The 23,333-nt window shown below is 56.7% G+C and overlaps 12 protein-coding genes across 12 annotated transcripts; 7 read left to right on the top strand and 5 right to left on the bottom strand.

Moving 5' to 3' along the window:
• Positions 1 to 836: 836 nt before the first annotated feature.
• On the top strand, positions 837 to 2,078 carry PSEUBRA_004765 (uncharacterized protein; the record flags this gene model as incomplete). The annotated part of the gene is made up of 1 exon (XM_016438280.1): positions 837 to 2,078. One exon carries the CDS (start codon positions 837 to 839, stop codon positions 2,076 to 2,078), a length of 1,242 nt encoding a protein of 413 aa, XP_016290735.1.
• Positions 2,079 to 2,205: 127 nt separating this feature from the next.
• PSEUBRA_004764 (P-loop containing nucleoside triphosphate hydrolase) lies at positions 2,206 to 3,222 on the bottom strand (the record flags this gene model as incomplete). Its single annotated transcript, XM_059465461.1, has 1 exon — positions 2,206 to 3,222. The coding sequence occupies one exon, from the start codon at positions 3,220 to 3,222 to the stop codon at positions 2,206 to 2,208; it is 1,017 nt and encodes a 338-aa protein (XP_059321561.1).
• Positions 3,223 to 3,516: 294 nt separating this feature from the next.
• Positions 3,517 to 4,248, top strand: PSEUBRA_004763 (Ribosomal protein S24/S35, mitochondrial, conserved domain protein; the record flags this gene model as incomplete). The annotated part of the gene is made up of 1 exon (XM_016438274.2): positions 3,517 to 4,248. One exon carries the CDS (start codon positions 3,517 to 3,519, stop codon positions 4,246 to 4,248), a length of 732 nt encoding a protein of 243 aa, XP_016290734.2.
• Positions 4,249 to 6,426: 2,178 nt separating this feature from the next.
• Positions 6,427 to 7,968, top strand: PSEUBRA_004762 (Ammonium transporter AmtB-like domain protein; the record flags this gene model as incomplete). Its single annotated transcript, XM_016438269.1, has 2 exons — positions 6,427 to 6,723; positions 6,814 to 7,968. 2 exons carry the CDS (start codon positions 6,427 to 6,429, stop codon positions 7,966 to 7,968), a joined length of 1,452 nt encoding a protein of 483 aa, XP_016290733.1.
• A 128-nt stretch (positions 7,969 to 8,096) lies between these two features.
• On the bottom strand, positions 8,097 to 9,383 carry PSEUBRA_004761 (Sirtuin family; the record flags this gene model as incomplete). Its single annotated transcript, XM_016438254.1, has 1 exon — positions 8,097 to 9,383. The coding sequence occupies one exon, from the start codon at positions 9,381 to 9,383 to the stop codon at positions 8,097 to 8,099; it is 1,287 nt and encodes a 428-aa protein (XP_016290732.1).
• A 563-nt stretch (positions 9,384 to 9,946) lies between these two features.
• PSEUBRA_004760 (Short-chain dehydrogenase/reductase SDR) lies at positions 9,947 to 10,870 on the top strand (the record flags this gene model as incomplete). Its single annotated transcript, XM_016438263.1, has 1 exon — positions 9,947 to 10,870. One exon carries the CDS (start codon positions 9,947 to 9,949, stop codon positions 10,868 to 10,870), a length of 924 nt encoding a protein of 307 aa, XP_016290731.1.
• A 73-nt stretch (positions 10,871 to 10,943) lies between these two features.
• On the bottom strand, positions 10,944 to 12,839 carry PSEUBRA_004759 (Beta-lactamase-like protein; the record flags this gene model as incomplete). The annotated part of the gene is made up of 1 exon (XM_016438257.1): positions 10,944 to 12,839. The coding sequence occupies one exon, from the start codon at positions 12,837 to 12,839 to the stop codon at positions 10,944 to 10,946; it is 1,896 nt and encodes a 631-aa protein (XP_016290730.1).
• A 520-nt stretch (positions 12,840 to 13,359) lies between these two features.
• Positions 13,360 to 15,006, top strand: PSEUBRA_004758 (Adenosine deaminase/editase; the record flags this gene model as incomplete). The annotated part of the gene is made up of 1 exon (XM_059465460.1): positions 13,360 to 15,006. One exon carries the CDS (start codon positions 13,360 to 13,362, stop codon positions 15,004 to 15,006), a length of 1,647 nt encoding a protein of 548 aa, XP_059321560.1.
• A 69-nt stretch (positions 15,007 to 15,075) lies between these two features.
• PSEUBRA_004757 (uncharacterized protein) lies at positions 15,076 to 16,356 on the bottom strand (the record flags this gene model as incomplete). Its single annotated transcript, XM_059465459.1, has 1 exon — positions 15,076 to 16,356. The coding sequence occupies one exon, from the start codon at positions 16,354 to 16,356 to the stop codon at positions 15,076 to 15,078; it is 1,281 nt and encodes a 426-aa protein (XP_059321559.1).
• A 2,486-nt stretch (positions 16,357 to 18,842) lies between these two features.
• Positions 18,843 to 19,802, top strand: PSEUBRA_004756 (uncharacterized protein; the record flags this gene model as incomplete). Its single annotated transcript, XM_059465458.1, has 1 exon — positions 18,843 to 19,802. One exon carries the CDS (start codon positions 18,843 to 18,845, stop codon positions 19,800 to 19,802), a length of 960 nt encoding a protein of 319 aa, XP_059321558.1.
• Positions 19,803 to 19,891: 89 nt separating this feature from the next.
• PSEUBRA_004755 (Transcription factor IIS, N-terminal) lies at positions 19,892 to 20,845 on the bottom strand (the record flags this gene model as incomplete). Its single annotated transcript, XM_016438251.1, has 1 exon — positions 19,892 to 20,845. The coding sequence occupies one exon, from the start codon at positions 20,843 to 20,845 to the stop codon at positions 19,892 to 19,894; it is 954 nt and encodes a 317-aa protein (XP_016290729.1).
• A 529-nt stretch (positions 20,846 to 21,374) lies between these two features.
• On the top strand, positions 21,375 to 22,904 carry PSEUBRA_004754 (WD40 repeat; the record flags this gene model as incomplete). Its single annotated transcript, XM_059465457.1, has 1 exon — positions 21,375 to 22,904. The coding sequence occupies one exon, from the start codon at positions 21,375 to 21,377 to the stop codon at positions 22,902 to 22,904; it is 1,530 nt and encodes a 509-aa protein (XP_059321557.1).
• Between the last annotated feature and the right edge of the window lie 429 nt (positions 22,905 to 23,333).

Below are 23,333 nucleotides of genomic sequence, written 5' to 3'. Positions count from 1 at the left end.
CCCGTATATAATCCCCTGCGTTTGTTGCTTCGCAGCCCACTCACCACCGTCTTCGTTGCGAATTTGAGCTCCGTCGCGCCACTTTAACAAGCAAGTGAAAAAGAAGCGTGCCTCGTCACCAAACGTAGCCTCCGGACAAGAAAGAAGAAGAGCGGCGCCCTTCGCTCGAAGGCTTCATTGTTATGCCAAACGCATCGTCATCCCGCAATGGTTCAAGCCAAGAGGACGATCTGTGGTTGCAGAGCAAAGATCGCTCTCCTGCGTGGCTCAGTCTGCCCACAGAGATTTGGGAACGCATTGTCAGCTTCCTACCCGATGACCCGACAGAGCAGTGCGTCTTCCCCCGACCATCAGCAAGATTTCTCAGAGACCGAGACTATCCCTTCTCGGCGAACAAAGCATCCCTCGTATCGTTGGCTTTGACTTGCAAGCAGCTCAAGACAATCGCTCTGCGAAGAGCCTATCGAACAATATTCCTCGCAGACCGATCTCTATCCGATGGCTTTCTCTTTGATCTATGTTCAAACGAAGAGGGGAGGCTGGTGCTGGACACATGTGAGCGTGCGTCGTACATCCGCGCGCTTCACATGGCGACTGTGGTCACGACGAACGATGGCTTTGAAGCGACGAAATTGCTGTGTCTCTGCGACATCCACGTTGCGCTCTCGCTCGCCCACCAGATGCGCTACCTCTCGTTGCATTGCGAAGACAGCCGGAGGAGGGCGGACCAAAGAGAGCCGGTCTTGGACCATCCCGTGGTGCATTTTCTCTCTCACAAGACCAAGTGTCGCCCTCGTGGACTGAGCCTGAGCCTCGGCGACAAGGAGAATCATCCGATGCAGAGACAGGTATCGCTGTGGCATGCGACGTCGTTCGCGCCCCTTTCCAAGCTCACGCATCTCGATCTGGTCCGCATGATCCCGCCGGCGAATCTGACCGCCTTCCTCCTCGGCGATGCGAGCATAACTCTCGTGGACCCGGATGATGTTTTGTCGCCTCTGGTGCGCGACGAGATCGAAGCAGGCCTCTCGCCGCATCTGACGCTGGAGTGTCTGCGAATCTCGGACCTGCCTCGCAAAGCACTGTACCACTTTGGCGACTTTGCCGTCTGGCGCAAGGCATACGATGCGTACAGAAGCCTGTCACCCTCAGAGCGAGCTCTGCGCGCGGCTCCCCGACCACCAGAGAGCACGGAGGAATGCTTCCAATTTCAGAATTCGCTGTACAATCTCGCGAGCAACTCGCGGAAGCTGCCCAGCCTCAGACTCGTCATTCTCGACATCGTCACGGACATGCACGACGAGCCCTACGGGGCACTCCGGCAGCTTGTCGAGGAAGGCGCGCTCAAGGGTGTGTCAGAGACATTTCCATTACCTGGCGCCGGAGACGGTGAGAGCTATGCTGCCACGGGTAAGCTGGCGTTGCTGTTTGGTGCCAACGCCAAGGTGCCCGAAGAGATCATCGCAAGGATCGGAGAGCTGGACGACCGGTGGCAAGGCTATGTGGCAGATGAGGACGAGCACTGGCAACTGGTCCACCAGGGTAAGCACGATCTGATCCAGCTTTGGAACGATTCTCGCAAGCCAGCGAACGGCCATGATCCAATTCCTGTACATACAGAGATTCGCATCGCCGCCGATCGATACCAGTTTCTGAGCTCAGGCGACCGGCAACGCGAGTTTGTTTGCCAGGCATCCAGCCTCGAAGCGCTCGAACACGCCGAAGGATCGCCCTTGTCGTCGCAAGATGTGGGCATCTGGGCCGACCCAGACGTGTTTGAGCTCGTCAAGACCATGCCCTGGCTTTCGTACATACAGCTGAACGAGATGGGCTGCTGCTGCTGGCTCGGCGGGCTGCCACGAGACAGCAATCCAAATCCAGGCCTCTCGCGACAGAAGGGCGAGGAGCCAAGGCTGGTCCATCCATCAATCGTTTTGCTCGACGAAAACAAGCTGAACGAGACAGGCAGGGACGAAGTCAGGGCACGACGAGCTCAGGAGGAAGAGGAGGAAGAAGCAAGGAAGCGGCAGCGCACCGAGGCTGCTGCGGCAGAGCAGGCCGATGCTGCGCCCATTTGAAAACGCCCGCCTCAAGAGACTCATGTCCGAAATATCTCAAAGGAATACTAGCACACGAGCACACCACACTTGCACGAGGATAGATGAAAATCGTTGTTGGTACAGAGCGTGCGAGGGTATATGAGGCTTAGATCTGCGGTTGAGGCTGCGTTTCGTACTGAGTAGAAGGTGGAGGGATCGAGGCGGCAGCAGCAGCAAATGATGGCGGTGTTGCTGAAATGCCTTGCGTCGATAAACTCGCTGACTCGGCTGCAATATTGCTCTGCGACCATCCTTGTTGGCCGGCCGGCGAAGGGTAAGGCTGATGCTGGTGGTGTGGTGCGTAGACCGCTGAGCCTCCCCTGCCACCTCTCCCTCTCCATTCGCCTCTCCCTCTTGGCCCACCTCTACCTCGTCCACCCCCCGCTCTTGGCGGTGGTCGATCCGGCAGCAGGCCCTCCGCCCTGGTCTCCGTTCCGAGCCTGTCCAACAGAATCTCCTTCACCTCGGCCTCGCTCGGCTCCCTAGACATCTTCGCCGCAGGGTACGACAGCACGTAATGAAAGCCTTCGTCCGTGCTCGCCTTCTGATATGATCTCAAGAAGTGCGGCAGAATCCCCAGAGCGTCTTCGGGAGTCTTGATGGTCTCGTGGTCCAATCGTACGCGCAACCGCTCCTCTGCGGCGCCAGTGGAGATGGTGAGCGTCAGAGAGATGGTGATGATCTTCCTTGCTCCATCGTTCGGCTCTCCGCTTGTGGGATTGAAGTCCGCAGAGGATGTTGTGCTGAGCTCTCGCGCCAATTCGAGCCAGGTCCTGCGTTGCTTTGCGTCGATGTTGGTTCGGTCGATGATGACGTTGTGACCAGCCAAGAGAGCCGTGCGAGCAGCATAGACGACCGCGTGACGATCGCCTAGCTCGTCTTGATTGCAACGTCGCCAGCTGGGAAAGTGCTCGCATAGCGCGCGTGCGAAGGTGGACTTGCCGCTGCCGATGAGACCGGAGAGGACTAGGAGGTATTGCTCTTGAACATTGCTGCTGGTCTCGCCTATGGCTGGGTTCGACGAGCCTGCCGCTGCTTGTGTGTCATGTTGAAGCAATGTGGATCCGGTGAGCGTCGCGCCAGGCGCAGCCTCCGAGGCGGAGAGCACAGGTGTCGCCTGCATGGCTGGATCGAGATGGTCGAATAGAAGCAGGGTCCTTCGTTGCTTTCTTCTCAGAAGTTGATCCGCGGAGCAGCGAAAACAATTCACAAGGGTGTTAGACTACGGAAGAGACTTGCACGTGACGGCCAACTTTCTTCCTAAATCTCGATTTGCGCATCTCGATCCTTTTTGCTCATCATCATCATCCTTCATCGACACCATACTCACCACAGCAAAACAATCTCGAAGGATCTCGTTGCGTTCGTACGCTCCGGACAGCACCATTTCTCATAGCTTCCGTCGTCCCGCGTCACCATGTCTTTCGCGACCAACTTCGGATCGTCCTTGCGGTCAGCAACCGGCACCAGCGCCGTTGCCTCTTCCTCATCCTCGGCCGTTCGAGCCTTCTCGGTCTCCGCCTCAGCCTCCGCAAAGCCGCGCAAGCAGCGCAACATGGCCGACCCAATGGCGCTGCGCAAGATGGGCAAGTTCAACTACGACGACGTCCCCACGCTCGGTCACGCCATCCTTCAACGCAAGCGCGAGGTGCTGCAACTAATGCGCACGGTCGAATTCGAGATTCCCAAGCTGTCCGCCTTCCGTCAATCCTACACCCCACCCAAGCCATCGCAGTATCTGCAGTTTCGCTTCCAACACTATCAGGGGGAGAACCACCCAGCGTCGCGCAAGGTGGTGCTCAACGTCGACGTCGATGAACTGGTCAAAGCCGGTGCGGTGAAGGACGCCAAGTCGAAGCACAAGCTGCTGCTGCTCGCGGGGACCAGGTTCCAACCAAAGAGCCTGCAGGGCGAAGGGGATAAGGGGGAGATCAAGATCTCTTGCGAGCTGTTCCCCAACGAGAGGCAGAACATGAAGTGGTGCTCGGATACCCTGGATGCGCTGGTGAAGGAGGCCAATGTCAGGACAAAGGAGGTGGACGAGCTGCCGTTGGATTTGAGGTCGGCGCTGATCAGGCAGGACAAGAAGAGGCATTATTTGAGGACGGACAGGCCTAGCCTGAAGGACTTCCCCAAGGAGTGGTTGTAGCTGATGATCCCACATCCATCGCAACACATACGCAAGCTTTACTCCGCTCTACTTCATTGGTGCTTTGGGAAAAGGCATCGCTTGAGAATGACGCGACCCAGCTCGGCTTCGAGGACGGTTGACTCCATTGCGGACCTGCATTGTACGAGTTTCAGCGTCTGATGAGGCTTTGAGATGACGAGGTGAAAGCAACGTCGCAAGAAAGGAAGATCTAGACCGATCGACGAAATCCGGCCCGATCATTTACAGCTTCCATTGTTAGACTCAAACCGTCATGGCCTGGAGATATTTCCAGCCAGGTCCAGTGAAAAGACGGCTTCTGATTGGTTCCAGATACAATCTGTTAGCTGCTCGCTTCGAGCAGAGACCCTCTCCCACGTTGCTTGCGGCTTTGCTTGCCCACCCTGTGTCGCCGTGGTCCTCAATTCGAGCTCAACTTAGTCTACGGTACCACTCATTCTAACGTCAAGATCGCCTTTCTGACAACATGAAAAGCTCTGCGATACAGGCAAACAAGACCGCCAACAGGAACGAGGCTTGCTTATATATCGGACTGTCGAGAAGTTGGTCCAAAGACGGCGTGTTGGCGGAGACTGAATTGAGGTCGCCTTATCTTTTCGAGCACGCGGCCGCCGGGTCGAGCCTGAGCTCGAGGCAAGATTTAGGTGAGCGCCGCGCTCTGCAGTCCAGTTGTGCGCATTTCCTTATCTTTCCATTCCAATGGTCCCCACGCTGTTGAAGCCCCCCTTCCCTTATCATGACCCTGAATCAGGAACAACAACGCCTCTGTTGATAAGCGCCTCCCCACCACCTCGCCTCGCCATTTGCCAAGTTGCTTGTGTGTGCGCCAAGACGTTCTTAGACTTTGTTCGGTCTGTCTTTCACGCTGGATGTTGATGATTGAGTAGGAGGACAACGTTGTAGTGATTGCGATGGTGATTTCGTAGAAATGGATTGATTGCGTCCAACCGCTGGAGTGTGTCTGCACGCCCAGCTTGCGAGGGTCGAGGTCGAAACGAGCATTTCAGGGAGAAGTCCATCTGAGAGTTGCCGAACAAAGATCGAAGGCTCGAGCTGTGCAGCAGCGAAACGGCAAGGAGAAGCATCTCAAGCAACAGAGCGCTGCACGAAATCAGGAACGGCGGAACGGAGCTAGAGATAACGAAATCTCGCCTTGCCGAGCTATTCAGCAACGCTCTGCTGCGCATGTCCCCTGTTGCTCGCAAGCCTTGCTCTTGTGCAATGATCCACATGCGCGCGACCCTTGATCGGCTCCCTTAAGCGATTCTCTTCCCATCTAGGCGAACCAGCCGTGGCGGAGACGAATCGATTGCTTCGTGGGGCATGGTACATTGATCGCTTGAACTTCCTCTACCGACCGTGCTTGGCCCTCGCCTAGGTGATCCTTCCCTTCATCAAGGATCTTGGCTCTCCGGAATCAGCATCCCTCTTGCGGGTCCGCTTCTTTGAGATGGTGTTACACTCCGTCTTGGCAGCGATATCAACACCAGAACCGAATCAGGTCTCGAGTAGGTCTTCGTGTGGGGAGGCAGATCCGCGACTTCCCGTTCTGTTCCTATCGTTCAACGGCAGATTATCGTGCATGGCTAGCATGAAAGCGTCACGCCGGAGTGGGAAACTTTGACCCTTTCCTTCCCTTGCTTCTCTACTGCTTGCCGGTACCACACATTGCCCCCATGTCCGTCCTTTTGTCCGTTCGTCTTTCACCGATGTCTGTCCAGCCTGCCGTTTGTTGCCGTTCCTTGCGCGCTGCAAGCCTCATTTTCACTCCCCGCTGATTGCACCAGATTGCTGCCCTGCATGTCTTTTCCGCTCTTGCTCCCCCCACGTTGGTGGACGGTGGTCTTGTGAGTCAGAGAGTCTGACTGCGCAGGGGCGCGCGAACGTTGTCGGATTCGTCCGCTTCATTTGCCGTTGTGCCCAATCCCAAGCAGGCCTTACCGTATGCAAGGTATATAAACAAGCTCTCCCCCGTCACCCACCTCTCTACTCTCTTCCACGAAGCAATCACCCCTTATACCCTAGGACGGTATCAAGTCGCTCAGCAAGACCTCCCGCGTCAAAGCAACTTGCCGGCTACCTCCCTTTCTCACACCTTCCCTACAGTCTCTTCCCTCCTCCCTTTCTCGATCTGCACGCGCTGTGAATCGAGCCAAAATGGTCAACGTCACTTCCACCCCCAACGGTGACCTGCTCACCTACTACGACGTCGAGGGCGTCGAGACCGAGCTCATCTACAATGCCGGCACCCTCGCCTGGATCATTGTCGCCACGGCGCTCGTCTTCATCATGATCCCCGGTCTCGGCTTCTTCTACGCCGGTCTGCTCAGGAAGAAGTCGGCCCTGTCGATGATCTGGATGTCCATGACCGTCATGTCGGTTGTCACTTTCGAATGGTTCTTCTGGGGCTTCTCGCTCGCTTTCTCCACCACTTCGAGCAACGCTTTCATCGGTGTAAGTAGCCGACACGACGTGGTCTTTCGCGCTACCAAATCGAACGAATGCTGATCTTCTTCATCCCCCTTCCGATGGCTACGCCTACAGAACCTCGACAACTTTGGCCTGATGAACGTCGACATTGGCCCTTCGACCGGCGGCACGTCTCTCCCGCAGCTTCTCTTCTGCATCTACCAAATGATGTTTGCCGCCATCACGCCCGTGATCGCCTGCGGTGCCTTTGCCGACCGCGCGCGTCTGGGCCCCGTCCTGATCTTCGCCTTCTGCTGGTCCACCATCGTGTACAACCCCATCGCCTACTGGACCTGGAACGTCGGCAAGGGCTGGGCCAACGTCATGGGTGGTCTCGACTTTGCCGGTGGTACCCCCGTCCACATCTCGTCCGGTACCGCTGCGCTGGCCATCTCGATCTTCCTCGGCAAGCGCAAGGGCTACGGCACTGAGCAGCTCGCCTACCGCCCCCACAACGTCGCGTACGTCATCCTCGGCACCGTCTTCCTCTGGTTCGGTTGGTTCGGCTTCAACGGTGGTTCCGCTCTCGGCTCCAACCTTCGCGCTGTGCAGGCCATGATGGTGACCCAGGTGGCTACTGCTGTCGGTGGTCTGACGTGGATGTTCTGGGACTGGAGGCTGGAGCGCAAGTGGTCCGCCGTCGGTTTCTGCTCTGGTGCCATCTCGGGTCTTGTCGCTATCACCCCTGCTTCTGGTTATGTCGGCACCCCTGCTGCTGTCGCCTTCGGTGTCCTCGGCGGCACCGCATGCAACTTTGCTACTGGTCTCAAGAACCTCCTTGGCTACGACGATGCATTGGACATCTTTGCCGCTCACGGTGTGGGTGGTATCGTTGGCAACCTGCTCACGGGCATCTTCGCCGACTGGCGCGTTGCCTCGTTCGACGGTTCCGCTCCCATCCCCGGTGGATGGATCAACAAGAACTGGATCCAGCTCGGTTACCAGGCTGCCGACTCGGCGTCGGGCTTCGGCTGGTCGTTCGTCGTCACCCTCATCCTGCTGTTCGCCATCGACCGCATCCCTGGCTGCCACTTCCGCGCCACCGAGGAGGACGAGGCGCTGGGAATCGACCTCGCCCAGATCGGCGAGGAGGTGCTCTTCATGCCTCTGCTCCACGACTTTGTCAGGCCAGAGGAGGGCGCCGAGGTCCACCACGTCTCGCAGGACGTCAAGTTCTCGCCCGCCAGCAGCGAGAAGGACATCGAGGCCGCACAGCCTAGGGCCGTGTAAGGGAGTGTGATGCTCCCGTCGACGATGTGTTGTAATTCTTTTCTTGCCTTTCGACTTGGGTCTCCCGCTTTTCAATACCAGTCATTGTACTTTGATCATCAATGTTGCTCTGACAACGTCGAAGACGATCAGGATGAGCCGTGCTTTGAGTCTGAGTCTGCTGCTCGTGTCGATTTGTAGGCGGGCTTGTCGTCCAGCTTGGCCTTGCTTTCCAAATCGCGTGTCAATTCGTCTAGCTTGCTGGCATCGTCCTTGATCGTTGGGTTGGCCAGCTTGCCATCCTTTTCCTTGGCTGTGACCTTGTTCTCGTCTTTGGCGTCTTTGGTCGATTGTTCTGTCTTGGTCGTTGGCCTCGCATCCGCTTTCTTGTCGGCGTCCAGCTTCGTGTAGCCATCCACCTTGAGCCGTCGCAGCTCGGTCTCCCACTCCTCTCCCACTAGCTTCACCAGCTCTGCCACGCCATCGTCCGCCTTGCCCTCGTAGAAGACGTCTCTTGTCTTGTCCTTCCCGCCATATGTCAATCCATCGAAGTCGAATCCAGTCTCGTTGTACATGCCTGCGCCCATTCCTCCTCCCGTGTAACCGTCCGATGACGCCAGCTCGCCGACACGCTCCAAGTTGATGAGCAGCCTCGGGCAATCCGCTGGCACGGCATCGATCAACGATGCGAACGGCTGCACTTGCAGCGATGTCCCCATAACAATCAACAGATCTGCCGTCTTGAGATCCGGAATACACCTGAAGAACCTCGCTGGCAGATTCTCTCCAAAGAAGACGATATCCGGCTTAACCAGTCCCCCTGCCTCTTCTCCCTTCCCCCTCTTTCTCCCTGGGCACTTGTCTCTTGGGCACCTCGCCACTTGGCCTTTCTCCACCTTGGCACGGATCCAATCTTCTCCGACCCTGTGTTTGCACACGATGCACGTCGAGGTGGCAAAGCTTCCGTGCGCTTCAACGATCTTCTCCCCCTCTACACCCGCAATGCGTTCGAGCGTATCGACATTCTGCGTGAACACCCGCTTCAACTTTCCTTTCTGCTGTAGTAGCGTGAGGAAGTAGTGCGCAAGGGCAGGCTTGAAGTTGCCCGGATAGAGATGCTTGGCGAGGGTGAAAAAGGGTTGTGGGTGACGTTGGAAGTAGGAGATGTCAAAGATGGCTTCTGCGTAAGGCAGGTTGTACGCTGCGAGGTTGGAATAGAGACCCGTGCCAGGGGAGCGAAAGTCAGGGATGGGAGGGGAGGCCGAGGTGGAGATGCCGGCGCCCGAGAGGATGACCACGTTGCGGGTGGTAGGGGAGGCGAGGAGGGCGGCGACGCCGGCGAGCGTGGGACCATGACCCGAGGGGAAGAAGCGGTTCTTGATGGTAGCGCTTTCCGAGGAAGAGCTCGAGGCGTCTGACTGCTTCTTGTCCGGCATCTTTGGGATTATCAGCCGCAGCTATCTTCAGGATGATGTGATGATGATGGCGGTGGTGCATAGCCGGTACCCTGATGGCGAGCACGAAGTGTGGAGAAGATCCGTCACCGTGCGCGCGCGTTAAATTACTGATTTTTGTGACCTCAATTTAATGAACCGTTGACCTTTCAGACGCACAAACATGTCTCAAGCTGTGGGGCAAGAAGCCGGCGAGCTCGGCTAAGGGCGACGGTGATTTGTGCGACCCGAACGTCATCATTCGTTTGCACTTCTTCGCAATCTTGCAAGGGCTCGACGGGCCAAACAACCTGCCCAGCAACCGCGTATGAAAGCTCATTTGGCTTCTTCGCAACAACGCATGTGAATGTTTCCCAGCAGACAGGCAACCCGAATGTGCAGGTTCATTTGACCTCGGTGGGACCAGTGGGGCGTGGGCGCAAGTTGTGAGGTGCACCGAGGTCGACCTGGTACGCTCTTCATTAGACTTTCTTGAGCTTTCGCCTCTCCTGCTCACTTCCACCATCTATCTCCCCTCAATCGTCTCTGTCCTGCTCATTGTCACCATGGCAGACCTCGTCACCACCAACGACCCGCGCAAGGTCGTCGTCATCACTGGCTGCTCCTCTGGCCTTGGTCGATCCATGGCAATCGAATTCGATGCTCAGAAGCAGTACCGCGTCTTCGCCACGGCCCGTAACGTCGAGTCTCTCCGCACGCTCCCCGCTGGCATCGAGCGCGTGCAGCTCGACGTCACCGACACCGATTCCATCAAGCGCGCCTTTGCCGAAATCACCCAGACCACGCACGATCGCATCGACATCCTCGTCAACAATGCCGGTGTCAACCTCGCCGTTGGCCCACTGGTCGAGACGCCCATCGACAACATTCGCAAGACGTTCGATGCCAACTTTTTCGGTCTCATCGCCGTCACACAGGCTGCTGCGCCGTATATGATCAAGCGTCGATCGGGCGTGGTGGTCAACATCGGCTCGGTTGCGGCTATCGCATGCATGCCCTTCGGTGGACCCTACTCGGCGTCCAAATCGGCCGTTCACGCCATCTCGGACACGCTCAGGCTCGAACTCTCGCCGTTCGGCGTACACGTCGTCGTCGTCGCCCCAGGCGCAATCAAGAGCTCCATCGCCGATAACACCGCTAAGAACCTCCCCAAGCCCAGCGTCGACGGCAAGCAGCAGGACCTCGGATACCTGCCTTCCGACTCGATGTACAAACACGTCGAGGACCTCGTCAAGTTCCGCGCCGAGTTCAGCCAGCAGGGTGAACCCACGCCGAGTGAGACCTTCGCAAAGAACGTCAGGAAGTTCGTCACCGCCACCCGACCCGGCGCTTACCTGTTCACGGGCAAGAAGAGTTTGGGTGTGTGGATCTCATACTACCTGCCTACGAGTGTTAAGGACTGGATCATCGGCAGGATCTTTTCCATCCACAGGATCGGTGAGAGGGCTCACAAGAACAAGAACATCTGAGAGAGAAAGGTGGTCATTTGTATATAAGTTTTCCAGAATGGGTATATTCGTTGCAGAATGTGTCTTAAGGCTGTCAGGAGGAGTGGATGGGCAGCCAGACAGTCTGTCCTTGATCCGAGACGAGGAAGACATCTTCGTCCTTGCTCTTCTTCTCCTGTTTCCCCTCTATCTTCCTCTCCTCTCCCTCTCCCTGGGCCGCCTCCCCGCCGTTCAGCAGAAGCGTCTCGTCCGACACGCGCGCGAATCGCAACCCTTTCATCCGACACGCCTTGTGCAACTCCCTCACATCTCCCCTCGTCTGCTCGTCGTTCCGAACAAACGTCCCGTAGTGCACTGCCAAACTCACCATCCCCCTATCCTTCCCCTCCTTCTTCTCCCTCTGAAAGATCTCGTGGCACTCGACCGCATCGAAAGGATCCATATGAATACTCGACGTCAGCGTGCTGGACACCCTCGGGAACGGCGAGAAAGCCCTTGGAAATGGATCCCACGATCGAAAGTAACTGAGACTGGATCCCACCGATATGGGTAGCAACAATAAATCGAAGGGCTGGAACTTGCGTGCGATCTCCGCAAACGCCGGGCAAGCGGGGTACTTGTGCCGTTTGTTCGGATTGTCGTGGTGAAACTTCAACCCTGTATCCCCTGCGAAAAAGGCGCAGAATCGTTCGTTCGAGGAGTGGTATGAGACAACCCAGGAGGCCCACAGACTGGCATCCTTGTCACCGGCTCCTCGACCACTCCCGTGTTGTGCTGGCGTACAGACCACTTTGACCTCTCCAGAGGAAGAGGGGAGAGTTAGGGAGGCGGAGTCCCACCAATCCAACTCGCTAACCTGATCCTTGCTCCAGCCGAACCCACCGGTGCCGGTCAGCTTGTCCTTCACCCCAAGTGGGACGATCGCGTGGATGGATTGGCCGCGGAGATGGTGGAGCTGCTTGAAGGTGTGGTAGTCGAGATGGTCGTAGTGCGAGTGGGAGATGATGACAAAGTCGATGGGGGGGAGGTCTTCGACTGTGCACGGGGCGGGTGTGAAGCGTTGTGGGCCGGCGGATTGGGATGGCGAGCAGCGTTCCGAGAAGATCGGGTCGAAGAGGATGTTGATGGATCGCGACGAGACGTCGTCCCCGTCTTGGCCATTGGCATTCGACTCGGTGGGAAGGGGCGGGAGCTGGAGCAGCGTGGTTGCGTGGCCGAGCCAAGTGACCCTGACTGCGTCACGCGATGTCTTTGGATCCTTCCAGTCCTGTTGCGGCCTCTCTTTCGACTTGTAATCGCTTTCCGACGTCTTCGTTTTGCTTTGCTCGTGTTGAGGTGACAACTCGCCATCCTCATCACGAATATGATCAACCTCCTTCTTCAACCGCCTCGAACTCCATCCCCATCCCGGCTCGATCACTTCAACTTTATCCCAATCCTCCCGCAACCCTTCCTTCCTCGCCTCCTCCATCTGACGCAGGATCTTCTTGTTCGACTTGAACCCGCTTGCTCGCATCCCACCGTGGCCGTCTCCCTCGGTATAGCTGTCTGGCAGACCCCACTTGAGCCCGCCGTTGAGGATGCCCTGGATGCCCGGTTTGCGAAAGCTCTTCTCCCACGGATTGACGAATGTCAGACGGGAGAGCATGTGGGTTTCTTCGGTTTTGCTTCGTTTGGGCTCCTTCGGGGAAGAGCGGTCTGAGGAGGTGCTGGAACGGCCTGTGGGGAGCTGACCGAAGGCGGACGATTTGGCGCGCGACAGTTGGGAGACGAAGGTGGGCACCCAGTGCGAGGGGAGGTCTTCGGGGTCGAGCGCGTCCAGGTCGGCGATTGGATCGTTGGACCGGCAGTGAAGCTTGATCTCGTATGGTGTGGTGGTGCGTGGTTTACTGGGACCGCCGTTGGCAGTAGGAGCGTTGTCATCGGACGAGGTGGAGGAGCGCGAGGAAGAGACGGACTCGACACCATCGGGTCTGTCGTTCCCGTCCATCGTCTCGCCTAGCGTGCGGTGGTGCCGCTCATGATGTGGGAGGTGAGCATCGTGGTGCTCTGCAGTCGACATGTCGCCGTACTTCTACTGTATGTTGGTCCTTCTATTGTATCCTGTTTGGTTGTGTATCGTGTATGAGGGACACACGGTCTCGGTGGAGAGGGTGTGCCTCACAATCCTTGCAAGCTTTCCTGTGAAGTGGATGTGGCAGGGAAGGGATGTGGATGAGAATGAAGCCATTGACAAGACAACGAACGCCGTTCAACAGGAACGTTGTCAAACAGTATCAACAGCCAAGAAGACAGATTTGTCAGTTCTTGGCAGGGATCGACCGTGCATATTTATAGCATCATAGCGCAGTTCAATTTCTTCCGAAGGACCTCATGGTCTAAGACGATGTAACATTCCTAGACTTTTGCTGGACCCTGAATCTGCAAGTCTTGTCCGACCACACTTTCTTCTTGACGTCTGCCACCGTCCACAACCTCAACACCGTCGTCAGCGGGAGGACGATGGCAGCATGGCGACGAGGCGAAGCGAGGTCAGCATCGATCACGAGCGCATAGCGGCCCTTGTACTGGAGACATATCTCAAGCACCTTCCTCCACGCGGCGCCAAACCAGGCATCAAGTCGAACAACCGCCTCGAATGGACCGTCCTCGCCGCGTTTGTCCTATCCTACCCTTTCCCTCAGCAGGACAGCCAGTACGCGGTCGTATCGCTAGCTACAGGTCTCAAGTGTCTCCCATGCGCATCGCTGCCGCCGAACGGGGATGTGCTGCACGACCAGCATGCTGAGGTGCTCGCTAGGAGAGGTGCTCGGCAGTGGTTGCTCCAGCGGCTCCAGGAAGAGGTCAAGGCGGGTGCTGCGAGTGGGCCAACACTCTTTGAGCAAGTAGAAAGTGACGAAAGCGCGAGAAGGTGGAAGCTGAAAGCCGGCGTCCGGCTGCACCTGTACGTATCAACGCTGCCCTGCGGAGACGCCTCCAACAAGCTGCTAGACTTTCAGCGTGCTGCGCAGGATCAAATAGCAGGCAGGAGCGACGTGCTCACAACTGCAGAGCTGCTCGAACTCGAACTTCAACACTCCTTTGAAGCTGTAGGTGGTGGTAGCGGACAAAGTAGCGTCGTGCGGGGCCGTGCCTCGTCCTCACATTCACAAGCTACGAATCCAAGCCCAGGCTCGCTTCGCACCAAGCCCGGGCGTCCAGATTCACCACCTTCGATATGCATGTCGTGCAGCGACAAGATCGCCCTTTGGAACGCTCCTGGGATCGGCATGCAGGGTAGCTTACTGTCATTGCTCTTGGATCCCATCTACGTCTCTTCGATCACGATCTGCGACCATCCGGTGCGACACATCTTTCCGACCTTTCCGACCTCCAGCGTAGCCGACGCAGAATCGAGCGACCAGCAAAGAGAAGCGTTGAAAGAAGTACTGGCGAAGGACTGCGAACGAGCACTCCAACGAGCGCGTCCAGCAGATGACGGTAACGCCATCGCCGTAGGGTGGTCGACGACCCCATTCCCAGACAGCAAAGAGGCTCAGATGGAGAAAGCATGGTCCACCTTCGAGTCGCAAGCTTCCGGTCTGGATCCCGCCGATCATCACAGCGTGTTCAGAGCAAACCACGAACCGGAAAGCTGTCCCAACTCGGTCCTCTTCATCTCTCACGCTTCTCTCGAGCCCGGCAAGGGCAAGATCGAGAATCTTGCAACAGGCACGAAGATGGGCGCGCCAACGAAACGACCCAAGTCGAAGGAGGGGCAGCAGAGCGAGCCGCTCAAGCCGCCAGCAAGGTCAGGCGTGTGTAGGCTGAGCTACTTTCAGTCCTTCATATCGGCGTACGACTCGATGATGGGCACAGCGATGCGCACAGAAAGCATGCTGTACAGCGATGCAAAGGCGGGTACCTTTGGTGAAGGGACGAGAGCGTACAGAAGGAGGAAAGATGGGTTGCTGGGCAGGAAGGGCGACGTGGCTGTGGAGGCCTTTCTGCGAGGAGCGCGCAATGGCACCGGCATCAAGGACTCAGCTCAGCCTCAGGACGTGCCTCCGGTGAGCGACAGTGAGAGGACTTTCAACGGGTGGCTCAGGACTCCAGACACCTTATCGAGGTTTGATCTGGATGGCAGAACGTTCACACACTCACATCGACGTAATTGAGCCTCAGGCATGGCTTGGACGACACAGGAGCAACGACTGGAGAACAGTGACAATTGAGATGGGATCATGCTAGTGAATCGAGGGTTCGGATTGGTCGAGTCCGGCGGCCTCTATTCGCTGCCGCTTGGCTTCGACCAATTCATCCATCGCCCGCGCCCTCTTGAGCCTCTCGAGCTCGAGCTTTGCTTGCTCGTCGAGCTTTGCCTCGTCGAGGGGTACGATGGGAGGATTGACGATGCTCTGGCTGCCGGGAAGTCTTGAACTTGCGTCGTTATCTCGGGGAAGTTCGCCCGTCCAAAAGCAGCAGCCGTACTGGTTGAGCTGAAGATAAGGGAGCCAGGGCCTAGTTTCGATCACGGAGAATACGTCTGGGTCAGCCCAGAGGCCCAGGTCATGTGAAGCGCCGCTGTCGTGCTTGGAATTCGACGAGGAGGCGGTCGGAGGCGACTTGAGATTCTCCACTGCGCAGTGGAAGTCTCGTTCCAGCTCGTCCGAGGTAAGGTTGCAGTGTCTTCCGGCTGCGATGCGAATCTCGGTGTGCACAGGTACTGTGGCGTTGGTCGCATTTTTCGAGCGAGAGCTGTTCCAAAGCTTGATCAGGGCATGCTTTCCCTCTTGTGTGAGGCGCCAATGCTCGTCCATGCTGTCCAGAAGACGGCTCCACGACTTTGCTTCTTCGTCCGAGCGCAGGAGATTTGTGGCATTCATCGAGTCTCCGTCCTCAGAGTTCTGCTTCATATCGTTGAACAAGGATGAAACAAAAGTCGTAGCGTAGTGCTCTTGCGACCCGCATCCGCAGCCCGATTGCGGAAGGCCTGGAAAACGCTTCGAGACGTCTGTCAATGCTCCTTGTTCGACGAGTAGCTTGAGCGCATCCTTTGGTGGTGTCAACGGACAAAGTTGCGTGTCGAGGATCAGCAGCCTGAGACGAGGCAGCCTGCACGAGTTGACGGCTAGGTCGTATAGGATATCCCGGACGGTCGAGTTCCCCGATATCTCCATCAAGACGTCTGGCTCGTCGAGAGGTGTTCGTAGAGCCTGCTTTGCTGGCGACAATTGGCTGAACGCATCCGTCGCCTTACGCCAAGCGATGTACTCTCCAAAGTGGTGCAGAGCCTCTTCCGGTAGCTGCGATAAGCGCAAGCATTCTAGCTTCTCGTTAGGCGAATGGCCTGAAGCGATATCCGCCTGCATTTGTGCGGCTAGTGGCTGGCCGAACGCCTTGATCATATCTGCATTGCCGACCAGGAACGCGATCAAGCACTCTGGTGGAGTGAGGCTGATGAAGTGCAGGTGGGTCACCTCTGAGAGAGGCACAAAGGACGTCGCGTTGGTAATTGAAACGGGCATTGAGAATCCATCCCACATTAAGGTCAGGCTACGAGGACGACATTTGGTTGTGCTCGCAAGGAAATGGACGACAGGATGGTCGTGTAGCTCGTCGCACTCGTCGTCCCACGTCTCGTCAAGACCACGAAGAGACAGATGGCGTATGTTCGGGGCAAGGGAAAGCGAGACATGCACGCAACATGCGCAGAAATCCTTGCATTCGGAGCCTTCGCGGATCGGGTTTTCCAGATGTAGTGCGTGAATCCAGAGTGCCTGATTGCATGTGTCCGGGACGAGTTGGTCCTGGTCGTTTCGACAAAGGTCGCGAACAAACTTTTTCACGCCCTTCGAAAGAAATGGAGTCCTGTAGAGCTTCGGAAGGGCAACGTCCCTGAGCGTGGTGCACGTCAGTGCCATCGCGAGCAAGTCTTTGGAGTGCGTCGCTTTGAAGGACTTTCGGTCTGTCAGAGCTTGGCACTGCGGCTGCGGAAAAACGTGATCCTCCGGATGAATGACAGGTAAAAGAGACTCGGCGATGCTGCTCCATATCCCTGAGGGGAGCATCAGCCACAGACATGTCGATCCGTTGGCTGCCTGGCTTTCAGAGGAGGTCTCGTCGCGCTGCAATTCGGTCTCTTCAAGCGCGCGCTCGGGTGTCGAGCTCGCTTCTTCCATTGCGACCAGGATGCCAGACAGACCGGCGACGCAGGCGCTCGTTGCGATATCCGGGAGCTTCACCCGTGTCGAAGATCTGTCGATGCCAGGAGCTACAAGCTTGAGAAACGTCGCAGCAGGATGTCTGATACATGAAAGTAAAGAAGGAACAGCACGAGCGCAGCTCTTCACGCCTTTGCAGGAACAGGGAAGCCTGCTTGCCTGCGGCCCAAGAGCTCGGGCGACAGAGGCTGCGATTCAGCCGCTTCATTTGAGTGGCAATTGTGCGGCTGCGTGTGCTCAGCTTGAAAGCGGTCCGTGCCAGAGCAATGTGACGATATGAAAGGAGAGCGAGCCGACTCAGCGCTTCAACGTAACTCTGCGGAACATCTTCGTTGAAGTGAAATGTGACTTTAGAAAAGCGCTCAGTCAGAAGACGACGCTTTGGTCATCTTGGCTGAATTCTGCAGTCGCAGTCACATTGTTGTTCTTTCTTTCCAGCCTCACAGGTGTCCTTGCTCGAAGATATAAAGCGCCGAGCGAGCTCGAGCTGCTTGGATCGAGTTCGGCCCATTCTCAAGTCGACTCATCCAGCAGCAGTGTCTCAATCACGCCAGTCTCGGTCCTAACCTACCATCGTCAACACACATCATCAAGGTACAAAAGCCAACCGCAAGCAGGCCCGTCTACTCTAGTTCAACATGGAGACGACAGATGCATTCCAGCCACGCTCGCAAGTTGCATTGCCTACGATACAAGACAGCATCAAAGCAGGCTCGCTCAAATCGGTGCGCTCCGCAGCGACACTGTTGAGTCTTCCAACAGAGGTGCTTGAACACATTGTCGACTACCTTCTCCCAACCATTCAACCTGATCACCATGTCTTTCCACGACCAGCGGTAGACTCCTTTTCTTGGGAACGGTCAAAGACTGGAGCTACGCAAACCGACGATCTCTTTGCGCTGCTCCGAACATGCAAGCGACTTTACGCAATCTCGGCGCGAAAGCTCTGCTATGCGCCCTTCCTGCGAAGTCCAGCTGCCACAAACAAGTTTGTACATGCTGCCTGCTGGAATGACACTGCCAGGCTCATTCCAGGCTCGAGCGATCTCGCGCAAGGGATTCGTGCTCTTCATCTGACCGGCGAGACGAACAGAGATGAAAGTCCCTTTGCCCTGCGAGATTTTTGCGCATGTGAAGCACACACTTTGCTTTCGCTTGCTCCGCATATCTCATACCTATCTCTACATTGCTTCGTCAGCGAGAACTGCTACGATGAGGCAATTTACGACGATGACGACGAGACAGGCGACGCTGTTTGGGGACATCCATTCAACCACTTTCTCTCAGCCACAACAAAATGTCGTCCTCGAGCTCTCAGAGTCAGCATGGGTCCTATGACTAAGTACCTGTCCCTCGGCAACGTGGCGACGCTTGCACCGCTGTCGAGATTGACGCATCTCGATCTGGTCCGTGTCATCCCGTCCAAAGATCTTATCGCTTTCCTGTTGGGCGACACCCGATTGCCTCGGATTTGGAACGTTGACGAAGACGACTTCCGGTCCTGGAACACGCTACACGATGATCATCTGTCGCCTCATGTCGTTCGTGACGTATCGGCAGGCCTTTCGCCTCACCAGAACCTCGAGTGTTTGCGGCTCGCTAAGCTGCCCCCCGAAGTCTTGCGCGATTTTCGTGACTTCGTCAGCTTTCGCAGACGGCGTAGGGCGAACCGTCGGCTCCCATTCTGGTTGATGGACGAAGCGAATTTTGATCATGACCTTCCTGATGGGTACGACGAGACACTGTTTTCACAGAATGCACTATACGAGCTGGCTGTCCACTCACACAGAATGCCGAAGCTGAAGCTCCTTATTATCGACCTGGAAGGATACAGCCTCAACGCACCAAAAGAGGCACTCTCGAATCTTGTCGATCAAGGTCTGCTCAAAGACATGTCGGCACAATTTGTCTCGAAAGAAGCAAGGGAGGGGTCTTCTGGCCTGAAATATGGGTATGCCAACGAGGCGGCATCTTCATCGTTTATCCCGAGTCCGGAGGTCTCTTCAGGTATGTCTTCCACGTCTGGCATACGTGCCGAAGTGGAGGAGGCATTGAAGCAGCACAATCCGTCGTGGCTCAACTCGGTGCGCCAGAAAGACGATCACTGGCGGTTGATCCATTCGGGTAAGAGCGACTTGATCAGGATTTGGAATGCTAATCGAAGTCGACGTGCGTCGGACACGGCTGTCGTGGAGCCGACAGAGATCCGGGTGACCGCATCTAAAAGCATCGATCGGATCTGCGACAAGGACTTTGTTAAGGACCTGCACCGTCGGACGAATACAACAGGGGAAAGCCGACCAGGCGAGGTTTCGCCCAATGATCCCGGAGTCTGGGCAGATCCTGATGTCTTTACACTCGTCGAAGTCAAACCTTGGCTGCCCTACTTCTTGTTTCCCAGACAAGGCTGCTGCTGCTGGACGGGCGAGTTGCCTCGCGACAGCAACGCCAATCAGCATCAGACCGACTCCCAGGTTGAGACGCGACGTGTGGTGTATCCAGCATTCATTATACTTGCGGGACCTGACGACGAGCCTCATTCGAAGATAGAGCCGGACGACAAGCCGCAGGCAAAGGGCAAGCGAAAGTCGGAGCGAATCCAGGCTCGAACGGAGCAAGCGGCAGAGAAGAAGCGGCAACGAGCAGAGTCAAACGCGGCTGATCAAGCCGGTCGATCGTCGAGGCCCAGACAGCAGCAAACGTTACTCCACTTCTGGGCTCAAGGCTCACCGAGCCCATCCAAGGCATGATCATGTGATGTAACAGTTTTCCACTCTCGTATTCGTACATATGCTAGTGCGCCACAGCGAAAACCTCCTAAGCAAAGCAGATCCCTCCCCTAACAGAACTTCCACTTGTGGTTGCAGTTGGTGCACGTTACGAACGTCGTCATCGGCTCGTCCGCTGACCGCGTCTGCATCTGGTAGTACCTCGTCTTCCTCTGCTTGCACCTTCCGCACTGGAATGCATCCGTTTCTGCCTCCTGAGCTGCCGCTCCCTTGGCCTTGAAGAGGTTCTGCATGTGCAACTCCTCGATCTCCCTCTTGCGCTTGTCGCTGGCGAGCTCTTCGTTGGTCATGGTGACAAGCACGTCTGCTGAGATCTCGCGTTCCACGACTCTTGCGCGAAGGTCCGGGTTGTTCTTGTCCTTGATATTGAGCGAGAGGCTGCGCACCTTGTTGCGGTAATCGGCGGTGACGGAGCCTTTGCCCTGGTTGGCGAGGATGGCTGCCTCGACGGCAACGGCAGCGTCAAAGATCTGCGAGTCGTTCCAGCCGTGGTTCTCTTTACCGATCTCGAGAGCCTGGTAGAGGAGCTTGAGACAGGCGTTGCGAACCTTGTCGTTGAGGATCTCAAAGTCGATTTTGGTAGTGGATGATGCTGGTGTGGCTGCTGTTGTTGATGGTGTGGAGGATAGCGATACCTCTGAGGCTCCGTTGCCAATGGCACCGCCTTCTGTCTTTGTGCCTGCTGGCGCCGGCGAAGCAGTGGAGGAGGAGGGCTTGCTGCTATTGGATGATGACTGCGCCCTTTGCTTGTCCACGATCGCCTTCCAATCCTTGACCAACGACTTTGCCTGATCCGCTACCTTCTTGTCTGAATGCGAACGCATCTTGCCCACCGCAACACCGATCTTGCTTTGGCGGATGACATCTTCTGTTGGTTTTGACAGCCCCGACTTGAGCTTGGAGAAGATCGAGAGGATGGCTTCCGAATCGGAAGAGGTAGCGAACTTGGAGAGCTGCTTCTGCAGGTCCTTCAGCTCGTCGAGCGAGAGATCCTTCGACGACATGGAGGCCAGTGCGATGGAAGATGGCACGTCTTGCTGAGGAGAGCGTGATTGAAAGAAGGCAGCCTTGACGGATCGAGTGCAGCGGCTCGGTGGCGCGTGTTGTTGCGATGTGCTTTCGCTGCTGACAATGAGTAGCTTGAGCTTCTTACTAACGCTGTCTCGTTCCAGCCAGAGGATGCTTGATACGAGTGCGACGCTCTGAGCAGCGTCTCGATGTCGGAGCTAGGGTGTGCGTTGCAGGCTTGAGGGAGTTAGATGTCAGGTAGAAAGAGCATCGCGAACCAGGATGCTCAGCCAAGACACGTCGAGATGTCGGGCGCCGCTAGGAGTCGCATTCAATTTGCGCAAAAGTGTAAGCGCTCGGTCTGGGTCTTTTTTGAATGCGAGTTGTGCTGATTTTCTTCGCGGGGGCCGACTGCCGAGATTTCAGCTTTGTGACATTCTTCGCATCAGAGGTTCGCTTTGGCTGTGCACTCCACCCATCCATTGTGTTTCGTAGTCTGCATAGACCAGCCCATCTCCACCAGCCATGGCTGTAGCATCTACGTCGGCCAACCACGCCGGCCCATCGACATCAGCTTCGATGGCCGAACAGCCAAGTCTGCCCCCGCTCTCAGACTTGCTGGCTCGATCCTCCAAACGAGCGAAGCTTCTCTTCCAAATCGACGACGAATATGACTTTGACAACTTTGGCGATATCAATGCACTAGAACCGACGAAAGCGCACCTCTCCTCTAAGATCAGCTCAGAGTATTCAGATGCAAAGGTCTTGCCGGCTGCCATTCTGGCGCAGCAACAGGTGGCTGCCGGGCCGGTGCGACCGGGAGCCTCAGGTGCTGCAGCAGCATCGGCGACGGCGAGTCGGCCATCCAAACGAAGAGGGGACGAGACCCACCTCTCGAGATTGATAGACCAGCTTGATGGGAGCTCCCCGGTACCGGCAGGAGCTGTAGGCCCTGTCGCACCTCCTTCCACCAGCCAAGCTCTTACGATTCGAAGCAATGGCGCTCCAGGCGCAGCGGCACCATCCGCAAACTCGGCGTCCTCGTCTGCGCTTGCTCTTCATCGAGGTGGGACATCCGGCTTGCTCTCTCAAGCTCTCATTCAAAAGAAGGAGATGGCGAATCGCAAAGCCAAGCCCGCATACCATCCCAACTGGAAGCTCTCACGCGTCATCTCAGGCCATCTGGGCTGGGTCCGATGTGTCGCGGTAGAGCCGGACAACAAGTGGTTTGCGACAGGCTCTGGTGACCGCATGATCAAGATCTGGGACCTCGCATCAGGCGAGCTCAAGCTTTCTCTCACAGGCCACATCTCGCCCGTGCGAGGCATTGCAGTATCAGCGAGGCATCCGTACTTGTTTTCGGCTGGCGAGGATAAGGTGGTCAAATGCTGGGACTTGGAGACGAATCGAGTCATTCGACAGTACCGCGGACATCTCTCCGGCATCTACTCGTTGGCGCTGCACCCGGAACTGGATGTGGTCGTCACGGGAGGCAGGGACTCTACGGTTCGGGTGTGGGACATGCGCACACGAATGGCGATCCACACCATGACGGGACATCGCGGCACGGTCGCTTCACTTGCATGCCAGGCTGCAGAACCACAAATCATCTCGGGGTCCATGGACGCCACGGTCAAGCTGTGGGACCTGGCTGCCGGCAAGTCGATCACCACGCTCACGCACCACAAGAAGAGCGTCCGTGCACTCGCCATGCATCCCACCCAGTACACTTTCGCATCCGGCAGTGCGGGAGGCAACAACATCAAGACTTGGAAATGTCCCGAAGGAACACTGGTTAACAACATGGCCCACGATACCATCGTGAACACACTGAGCGTCAATGCGGACGGTGTGCTGTTCAGCGGTGGTGATGATGGCAGCCTCAAGTTCTTCGACTATGCGACGGGCACACCGTTCCAAGCGGCAGAAGATGTTCCGCAGCCAGGGTCTCTGGATGCTGAAGCAGGTGTGTTTTGCTCGACCTTTGACCAGACAGGGACCCGTCTTATTACAGGCGGTGCGGACAAGACCATCAAGATCTACAAGGAGGTGTAATTTCTGCGCCTCCTTCCAGCATTATCATTGATCAGTCATACCCATTCTCGATGCTTGACGCCGGTTTGTTGCATGCGATTGCCTTGCTGCTTGACAGAGGACAATTGGTGAATCACAGAAGATTGAGCTTCGGGGCCTCGACGAAGGCATGAGTTTCTCGTACGAGCAAATGGCGAAGCTGCGCAGCTCAGCCGAAGAAAATCGAGAAATATGACTGCATTGTCTCGATACTCTTGTCCGCCAAACGCACACGAGCAAGCCGAAGGCTGTCACATCCGAACGTCAGGCACAGCGAACGTCAAACTCAGCATCGGAAGAAGTCAAGAAAAGGTAGCGTGGCACGCAAGGTTCATCTCGAGGTTGAAGCCGAGTCAGCGCAGCGCGACCCGTCACAAGGGCAGCTGGCAAGTCGACGATAGGGAAGCAGGC

The sequence above is a fragment of the Kalmanozyma brasiliensis genome (genome assembly GCF_000497045.1).
Source record: "Kalmanozyma brasiliensis GHG001 unplaced genomic scaffold PSEUBRA_SCAF4, whole genome shotgun sequence".
Classification (NCBI taxonomy): Eukaryota; Fungi; Basidiomycota; class Ustilaginomycetes; order Ustilaginales; genus Kalmanozyma; species Kalmanozyma brasiliensis.
The sequence above is the reverse complement of the archived record's forward strand: the minus strand, read 5'-3'. Positions and strand labels throughout refer to the sequence as shown.